The sequence below is a fragment of the Corythoichthys intestinalis genome, chromosome 22 (genome assembly GCF_030265065.1).
Source record: "Corythoichthys intestinalis isolate RoL2023-P3 chromosome 22, ASM3026506v1, whole genome shotgun sequence".
Lineage (NCBI taxonomy): Eukaryota > Metazoa > Chordata > Actinopteri > Syngnathiformes > Syngnathidae > Corythoichthys > Corythoichthys intestinalis.
In genome coordinates this window covers 30,305,930-30,316,341 of record NC_080416.1, presented here as the reverse complement: position 1 = coordinate 30,316,341, position 10,412 = coordinate 30,305,930, and the positions used below count along the sequence as shown (strand labels likewise).

At 41.6% G+C, this 10,412-nt stretch overlaps 1 protein-coding gene across 5 annotated transcripts in view; it reads right to left on the bottom strand.

Moving 5' to 3' along the window:
* Positions 1-4,909: 4,909 nt before the first annotated feature.
* Positions 4,910-10,412, bottom strand: part of yrk (Yes-related kinase) — a 76,656-nt gene continuing 71,153 nt past the window's right edge. For all 5 annotated transcript variants that reach the window (XM_057827264.1, XM_057827265.1, XM_057827267.1 and 2 more), the window contains 2 exons: positions 9,726-9,857; positions 4,910-5,612 (listed from right to left, as the gene is read on the bottom strand). In XM_057827264.1, the coding sequence (XP_057683247.1) occupies positions 5,404-5,612; positions 9,726-9,857 (341 nt within the window). In that variant the 3' untranslated portion in view covers positions 4,910-5,403. The remainder of the gene's footprint in view (positions 5,613-9,725; positions 9,858-10,412) is intronic.

The window sequence follows — 10,412 nt, the reverse complement described above, 5'->3', positions numbered from 1 at the left end:
ACTTATTGTTCATTTAATTTTTTTGCACCATGAATACAAATGGTCTACTCACATAATAAATCCCATGCATCTTGGTTTGGGTACATCTAATGGTCAATAAGCATAAATGTTGTGCTAAGCTGTGACCAGCCCTTGTACAAAGGCTGAATGCTTCTACATTCACTATGAAGGCAACCTGCATATTGGCCCAAAAGCGAAAATGAAAATCCAATATGAATACTATCCGATATCATTTTAAAAGGCCTTTATCTGCCGATATTACCAGGTAGCCGATACTATCGGCTCTCTTATACCGTAATGATCTTATCTCATGTTCTCTTGCTGTGGATACCCGATGGTATCAGACAAGACAACACTAATAAATAATGTTTTAAAAAGTTTTTAAACTGTCAGGTAATTTTGGGCTGTTTAACCAATAAAATTGGTCATTTTTAATGCTTCAAACATTTAATTTAATGCTTTTTAAGGCCTGGATTTTGGCAAAATCCATTTAAGGACTTTTGATGCTTTTTAATGACCTTCAAAAACCCTGTATTATCGTTATAACATTTTATTAAAGCTTTACATAGATATGGGAGTAAATTTTTTAAAATGTATTACTAGAACAGAGAAATGGAATTCCTGCAAGTTAACAAACGGCAACTCATAGCTACTACTTATAGTTAATCATTTTCAAAAAGCTAATTCATCCTCGAATTAATTAATTTAGGGTTTTATGGCTCACCTACCTTTTTTTTGTACTTTTCCTTCCAAAATACCGTGATATGACACACCTGCTTTTTTACACGCCTGAAAGCTTTACGCTAGGTGGATCGCTCCACTATTTGAAAGCTATTTGAAAAGTACTGATCTATATAAACTGTTATTATCATACAGTACTATACTCCAGTGGTCCCCAACCTGCTAGCTTACAGCCACATATTATGCAGAATAGACTTAGTTGTAAGCTCCTCTTCTGGCTCAACAGGTGGCTAAAAAAAAACCTGTTCAAAGACATAGCTGCCCACAGCACACATCCAATAGCAGGTAACGTTAATGTTTACACAGACTGACGCTGTGCTGCTATAGGTTTGCAAACACCCTAGTAATGGTGGCTAACCACTAGAGGGCGACGTACCAAATCTCAACTCGGATTAGTCAAGAGGCACAGGCCAGATTGCGGGGGTTAACAATTTATTTATTATTTTCCTGGGGCCTGGTAGCAGGTTTAGGGTTACAGAGGTGGTTGGGGATCCCTGGCTGACAGCTAACATGACTGTATTTTGCCAAAAAGACACAAAAGTCATCAAATTCAGACCAGAACACCCATTACCTGTCCAAAGAGCGACAACTTTGAAAACAGCACATTACTTGCAATTATTTAAACTCACCCGGACCCCACGAACTGTATGTAAAAAGTTTTCCAAGAGTTTAAGAAGACACAGAGTCACCACGCTAAATGCTAATGCTATGCTAAAGCTACAAGTTAGTTTTGTGTGTGATGATCACTCAGCACAGACCTTTAAAGGCTAAAGCAACATGGCATAACCAAGATAAGAAAACAAAACTTACCAAGCAGCACCTGACACATGTTTAACAAAAGGAGCCTGGAATGGTGTGGGCCGGGGGAGGCGCAGCACATCACATGAGTGACACGACCAAACACTGCTAAGATGCGTGCCAACTACACATAAGAAAATATCACACATTGTGAATTTATGATGGAAACTATGGCGAATTTTCATCTCGTCTCGTCAGACAACAACTGGCATCCATCTCGTAACGTTTTAGTCTCCCAATACATGTTGTTAGCTTGTCATCGTGATGTCATTGTCATCAAAAAATTGCTGGTTGATGAAATATTTTCGTTATCATCATCATTGACGGAAACAACACAGCGATCATGTGATCAGATCGTCTCTAATGAATACAATGTGGTCATACTTATCCACCAGTCTTCTCAAAAAGAACTAAGTCATCTGGTGAATCATGAATCTACTCAAGTAAAAGTAAAAAGTATGGTGTGGTAAAACTTTTGTAGGACGTACATTTTTCTTAGAAAAGTTACTCAAGTAAATGTAACGGAGTAAATGTAACGTGTTCCTACCCACCTCTGTAAGTGAATAACTAAAAAATACAAAACATATATATATATATATATTGTAACTAACCACACAACTGTTGTGAACAACCAGTGTTGTTTTTGGCAGCCCTTTTAATTAATTAATTTTCGTCTTAAGTCTTTTGGACGATAATACTTATTAGTCTTAGTCAGATTTCAGCCATCTCAAAATGTGTTTGACGAAAATTAAAGACTAATTTCATCTAGTTTTAGTGAACGTTTAAGTGTGTTATGATCATTTAGCACAGATCTTGGCGATAGTACGCATGCGTCTTACAACTAACTGAGCAAGATTGACGCTGACAAGCACATGTCTGCACCACCAAGTCTCACAATCAGTTTTCCCGGACGGTCCAAAACAGATGGCGGGACGGTCTGTCCTAACACATGGAACACAGGAAAACGCCCGATATCCAACTGATAACAAGACTCCAAGAGCCCCTTTGACGCTGAGGTGGAAAATCCACAAACCCTCGTTGCCCGGACAATAATAACTCCCGAATCCTCCTATCCAATCCAAAAACCGACAATAATCCCAAACACACCCTTCTTCCTGCCCATGGCCCGCCCCGCGAGAGCCTTCAAAAGACTGACTGTTCAACTAATCATTGTCATTTTTCTCGGGAACCTTTTGTTGACTTCTGATATTTGGAACGAGCTTGCCTCCCCCCCCGTGTTTCTGTTTCGCCTTGCCGTTTTGATCTCTGTCGAACTGAATAAATTATGAACTTGTTTTCAGTGAGCCTTCTTTAAACCTTTCAAAATCAGTACAAAGGGTTAAGACTAAAGATGCGATCGGGTCCGATCACGTCACCTTCAAAGTATCGGAATCGGCAAAAAAATATCCGACATACCTTTTTTTAATCTATATATATTTTTAATCTATATATACTTTTTAATTGAATTGTTTTCTAATTGTATTTAACGTTACAGACAAAATGTCTTACACTCATCCAGAGTCTTTAATTTTGGCTTAAAATACGGCTATCAAATTTATCGCGTTAACAGCGGTAATGAATTTTTCAAAAATAAATCACGTTAATATATTTAACTGTAATTACCGCATGTGGTGCACGACCCACTCATGCATTGTCGCGTTCAATCTATAATGGCGCCGTTTTATCTATATATAGAGGTAAAAGCAAGCGTAAAATGAGTAGAGTGAATTTGGCAGTCTTTGGAGCCTTTTTTTAATTGGCTAAAGCCTTAAAATCCCTCTCTCAACAATTAGCAATATCGTGAGAAGCAATGTGGGGAACAAAGGTAGTGGTTGATCTTTTTCTAAACACTATATTATTTCCCAACGCAGAGAAGATATATCAATTGGTGCCACTATGCACAGTCATGGTTGCACTTCCCATCATGCATTTGGGCAGAACAGTTAAATGGCTACAGTGTCATTTACTGAAAGCTCAACAAATACACTAGATGGCAATATTTAGTCACAATATAAAAAGTCACATTTATCCTTTAAGAATTACAAGTCTTTCTATCCGTGGATCCCTCTCACAGAAAGAATGTTAATAATGTAAATGCCATCTTGAGGATTTATTGTCATAATAAACAAATACAGTACTTATGTACTGTATGTTGAATATATATATTCGTCCGAGTTTTTTTTTTTTTTTTTTTCTTAATGCATTGCCAAAATGTATATGATCGGGAAAAATTATCGGGAATGATTGGAATTGAATCGGGAGCAAAAAAAAAAAGCAATCGGATCGGGAAATATCGGGATCGGCAGATACTCAAACTAATACGATCGAGATCGGATCGGGGGCAAAAAAACATCATCGGAACAACCCTAGTTAAGACTATGGTGAACGCGCAGAGTTTGCCCTTCTGGCTGGATTGCCGGGTCCTGCCAGACTGGGCCATTGGATCCGCGCCAGGGCGGGTCTGGCAGTTCGGCTGGCGCGATTCTGGTGGTCTGGCTAGAAGGTCAGATTCCTTCAATCTATAATAAAGACTAAATAAAGCAACAATGCATATTCGACGATAAGAAAACAAATCTTACCGTGTGTGCAAGCTTGCATGGAGACCGGAGATGACACACTGGTGATTCGGGGACGGTGGGGGGCGCAGCATGTCGTGAGTGACACAACCAGACAATGCTACAATGCAGGCGAACTACATATTAAATGTCACACATTGTGAACATGTGACGGAAACTATTGCGCATTTTTGTCTCGTCAGACAAAAACTGGCATTCATCTTATGTTTTAGTCTCCTTAACACAATTTTAGCCCGTTATCGTCTCGTCCTCGTTATGAAAAAAAAGTGTTCGTTGAAGAAATATTTTCGTTATCGTCATCATTGTCGAAAACAACACTGTGAACAACAAAACAAATCACCACTACTTTTAGCTTAAAGGGAGCTTATCCAAATATATCTTATCTTTATTACATGATGACAGGGTTAAAGTCCATAAAGAAGGGTACAGTAAAAAAGTTCTGAAATATGACATTTCCCTTTTTTTTGCTTTCACCCTGCCCTCCCAATGAATGAATAAATGCTGACTTTGATATATATTCTTTGTGATGTGTTAAATTAAAACAACTAAAAGAGACGACTCATACAAACCAAGTTATTCAATCACCATCACTCTCTCTCTTGACTTACGGACACTATTTGCTCATTTTTACATGGAATTGGGATAACTTTAATACTGGAACTGACTGATCTGTTCAAGTAAATGTAACCGTACAAGTACATCCTCTTGAATATGTAAATTCTGATCCAGGGGTTCTCAAACATCTACAAGGGGAAAAAATACTTCATTCATGCAACGATGTTAGATTTATGTAATGATACATCACAATCATATCAGAGTCGGGAGGAGTTGTTGCTTTTTTGTTTCATCACCGTGACAATTCATTGCAGTTAACTATTGTCTAAAGACCCAAATTTGAGAACCCCTGTTTTAATCCATCTTTAGTATAGATAGATTATCTAGATTCTACACACATACACACACACCAACCCCAAAGGCTTCCTAATGTTTGCTCAGACACAACATGACCATCAGGTGCCAAAAAATGCGAGAATGAATGGAACAAACAGTATATGGCGGCTGAGAAAGATGCGAGGATCATGTGCCAAGTCGCATCCCTCCTCCCCGACCATCTACATCTTCTTCCTTGTTGTCATGGTTACCGAGTAAAGCAACATCACTGCAGGGCCCGATCAGCCGAGGTCCAAGCGAGCTCCTCGCCCGTCCCGAAAGGTTGCAGGGAAAAGGCCACATCGTGTTATGTTTTTTTTTGCTCTTCGTATGTGTGTGTTTTTGTTTGCGTGCGCGGTCACAGGTTCTCGCCGGGCTGGTACTGCGGCTCGGTGGCGGTGAAATAATCCTCCAGGAAGGACTGCAGGTACTCGAAGGTGTGCCGCTCGTCGGCCTCGCGCCGCCAGCACTGCAGCATGAGCTCGTGGAGCGAGGCGGGGCAGCCCGGGGCACAGGCCATCCGATAGCCTCGTTCTACCTGCTCCAGCACCTCGCGGTTGTTCATGCCTTCAAGAGATTTGAGGAGGAACAGAAGGAAAGGAACTGAAGCAAATTGCGTTGTGACAGGAACACCACCTAATCAGATCACATACAAAAGTTCAACAAAGCTAAGACCAATTGTAAATGATAAAATATTGCATTTTTCACCTGATCGAAAAGGACACAGTTTGTTTATTTGATGTACGGACCATTCCTTTCGGTAAAAACAAAGGCAAGGACAATGACAAACAAAATAGAAAAGGCGAAGGCAAAGAAAAAAATTGCCATTGTTTTTTTCCATTTGTGATTTTCAATGACCAAAAGTACAAGCCAATGACAAAACATACTTTTATATTTTCATTTATTTGTCTATTCATTCATCTATTTTAGTGCTGCAACGATTAATCCATTAACTAATCAAAAAAGCTTCGAATCAAATTTGTTGCTTTGAGTATTCGTTTAATTAGAGTGCCGTTATCATAGGCGGATCTGCTATTCAGGCGAAGTAGGCGATTGCCTTAGGCCCCCAACCATTAGGGGGCCCCAAACCAGCTGCCCTTGCCCCAACGAGCAAGGGCTTGGGCCACCGGAGCCAGCTGCACCCCCAACTATTCGTCATGTATAATTATGTCAGCATTCCAAACAAACAAATAACAAAACAAAAAAGAAAGCCATTTGAATGCTGCATTTATATTATTCCCCCCCCCTCCCCCCACGCACTACAATGGACTGTTCCACTATGACGGACTGAGTATCAGTCGCGTAGCTTCATTTAGCGCCGTTTAGCATCGCTTAGCTCGGCTTAGCTGTTTGTTAGCCTCACTTAGCTCTCCCGCGGTTTTCACGCCACTAAGCTCGCTATTTTTACAGCTCACTTGCTACTTTGCACGTCGGCTATCGTTTATTTTGAACACATGAGCGAACGTGCTATCCATGAGAGCCAAAGTGCAGTGAGGGAGAAGTTGAGAACAGGCCGCTAATGCCTCTTTTGACTTTCTTCTTCTTCTTCACACCGAACATAAAATACACGACAGCACACCCTGTGGCGAAACAATGCAGTACAGTTCCAATCAGTCATAAAATAACATTGAACAGCTGGTAAACAGCATTTGCTAACGAAAAAAAAATTAAATCTATTAGTGACACCTCAAGTAATGACGAAAATGTTTTTTTACGGAGTGAAAAGCTTTCGGTTAGCGGTTTAGCGAACGTACCTCCGGTGAACAATTCAAAATAAAAGCACGTCATGATCGTCATATAAATAACGATTTCTGGAGTTAATCCCACATACTTCAGAATTAATATTATAATATGTTGAGTAAATACTACAGAATACAGATTCTACACTAAGAATAGCTTTCAAATGACACCCTTTATGACAAATATGATTGGCAATGTATAATTATTATACTACTATTATATATAAGAGTATACTATACTAACAGTGCTAGAATTTTTTTTTTAAGAATTGTTTTGAATAATGCTGGAAAGGCAAAGTCAGTGTTCTGAATCTGTTTACTTTCGATTCTTTTGCACTAGTAAATGCTATCAGCATTTAACCTCATTGTTTATTTGTGATTAATTATTGCTATTTACATGATAATTTGTACTTTAATAAAGAATTTAAGTGTTACAAAATGGTTTTGTAAAGCGTCAACTAAAATTTCATTGCTAAATTAGTAAAAAAATAAAAATAAAAACAAAGAAAATCATTAGATTAGTTCACTAAACGTAAAACTAGTCGGCTGACTAATCAGGAGAAAAGTTGTTGTTTAGGACAGCCCTAGTGTACCGGAACATATTTCTTCCACAACTTTTTAACCCCTGACCCATTAAGACGGCCCCTGGATATGTTCGCCTTAGGCCCCAAAATTGCTGAGTCCGCCACTGGCCGTTATAATGATTTGTTTTGAAAGTGTTTGCATTTAGTTTTATTGATTTGGGTGGATATACTACCCTCTATTGGCAACAGTAAATATGACATAGCTCACTTAACATGACTGGATCCAGCTGCTCCTTGTTAAGATCAACATAAGGTAAGTTTTTGTTTGAGCTAATTTTTTTTTAATGCATTCGTAATTTAGTTTATGGGTATATTTAACCGTTTTTGTGTGTGTGTGTGTGTGTGTGTGTGTGTGTGTGTGTGTGTGTGTGTGTGTGTGTGTGTGTGTGTGTGTGTGTGTGTGTGTGTGTGTGTGTGTGAATAAGCGTTTGAACAGTTTGTTAAGAGCATTGCAAAAAAGTTACCATTTTATGGCATTTAAGCTAATGGACTTTTGCTGTTCAAGTTAGCCAATTGTACTTTTGTTGTACTTAGATCCTCATTCGTTAATTGAGGCTAAGCTCAGGTATTTTAATTTATTTTTATATGAAAGTGCAATTCTGCGTAATTTTTTAAAACTCAGGAATTTTATTTATTTATTTACTGGATTCAGCCATGTTAGATGAGTTACGTCATATTCACTGTTGCCACTCGAGGGCAGTACAAATCATTACCATGCATTCTAATTAAACGAATCCTCGAAGCAGCAAAATTTGATATGAAGCTTTTTCCTAATCGAATTCCATCCATCCATCCATTATCTTCCGCTTATTCCGGGGTCGGGTCGCGGGGGCAGCAGCTTCAGCAGGGAAGCCCAGACTTCCCTCTCCCCAGCCACTTCAGCCAGCTCCTCCGGCGGGATTCCAAGGCGTTCCCAGGCCAGCCGAGCGACATAGTCTCAAAAAAAATTTCCAGCATGTCCTGGGTCGACCCCGGGGCCTCCCGCCGGTGGGACATGCCCGGAACACCTCTCCAGGGAGGCGTCCAGGAGGCATCCGAACCAGATGCCCGAGCCACCTCAACTGGCTCCTCTCAACGCGGAGGAGTAGCGGCTCGACACCAAGCCCCTCCCGGATGACCGAGCTTCTCACCCGATCTCTAAGGGAGAGCCCGGACACCCTGCGGAGGAAACTCATTTCGGCCGCTTGTATCCGTGATCTTGTTCTTTCGGTCACGACCCACAGCTCGTGACCATAGGTGAGGGTAGGAACGTAGATCGACCGGTAAATCGAGAGCTTCGCCTTTTGGCTCAGCTCCTTCTTCACCACAATGGACCGGTGCAGAGTCCGCATCGCTGCACCGATCCGCCTATCAATCTCCCGCTCCCTCCTACCCTCACTCGTGAACAAGACCCCAAGATACTTGAACTCCTCCACTTGGGGCAGGATCTCATCCCCGACCCGGAGAGGGCATGCCACCCTTTTCCGGCTGAGGACCATGGTCTCGGATTTGGAGGTGCTGATCTTCATCCCAACCGCTTCACACTCAGCTGCAAACCGCCCCAGTGAGAGTTGGAGGTCACGGCTTGATGAAGCCAACAGCACCACATCGTCTGCAAAAAGCAGAGATCCAATGTTGAGGCCACCAAACCGGACACCCTCAACGCTTCGGCTGCGCCTAGAAATTCTGTCCATAAAAATTATGAACAGAATCGGTGTCAAAGGGCAGCCTTGGCGGAGTCCAATCCTCACTGGGAACGAATTCGACTTACTGCCGGCAATGCGGACCAGACTCTGACACCGGTCGTACAGGGACCGAACAGCCCTTACCAAGGGGCTCGGTACCCCGTACTCCCGGAGCATCCTCCACAGGACTCCCCTAGGCACACGGTCGAACGCCTTCTCCAAATCCACAAAACACATGTAGACTGGTTGGGCGAACTCCCATGCACCCTCGAGGACCCTGCCGAGGGTGTAGAGCTGGTCCACTGGTCCACTGTTCCACGGCCGGGACGAAAACCACACTGCTCCTCCTGAATCGGAGATTCGACTTCCCGACGGACCCTCCTCTCCAGCACCCCTGAATAGACTTTACCGGGGAGGCTAAGGAGTGTGATCCCTCTATCGAATCGAATTACCTGAGTTAATCGATTAATCGTTGCAGCACTAATCGTAACATTTTATATTCAATCACGTTGCAACTGTAAGGTATTGCTCCCTTAATCCAGCTAAAAAGTACGTTTCTAAATCTTTCATTTCAGATAGTTTTGAAGTGACACTTCTGAAAAGAAAGTGTGAATCTTTTTCTACCACCTAACCCTGGATAGATACACAGTACTGAATAAAGTGTCTTCTGGCTGTGTACTTGAAACTTTTTACCTGGGTAGGGCACGCGTCCCTTGGTGATAAGCTCAGTGAGAAGAATGCCGAAGCTCCACACGTCTGATTTGATGGTGAAGCGTCCGTACAGCGCCGCTTCCGGAGCCGTCCATTTGATGGGGAACTTGGCTCCTGCAGCCATGGCAACAAGGCAGCATGCTTTCATAATTATCTACTAAATATACACTATATACTGTATACATAGAGTATACAGTCAGTGCGCATATATAATTCTGTTGATCGGTAAGTGGTTCTGGAGCTACAACTGATGCCTGATAGGAATGTCCATATTGTACACAGATACTAAATTACTCTCCAGTAGATGAACGGGATGAGTCCCTTGTTTGGGTTTTCCAGGATTAGAACTAGTGCTACCTCTGGGTAGCTCACGATACAATACGATTTACGTTAAATGCAGTGAACAAAATAAGTATTCGAGCACCCTGCTATTTGCAGCTATCTATCTATCAGCTATCTGCATGGCTGTGACTCTTGGAGTGACATGTAAAAATTACAAACTCCTCATAATCACTTCTGGCGTTTATTTTATATGTCTCGAACATCCCCACGGACACACACATTCATTCCAGCACACGCTTCCTTGCAGAAACTGTTTAACAAGTTGAAAGATGATTGACAGATTGCTGCCCGGCTTCTTTGGCCAGATCAAAGCCATCGTTAACTTTA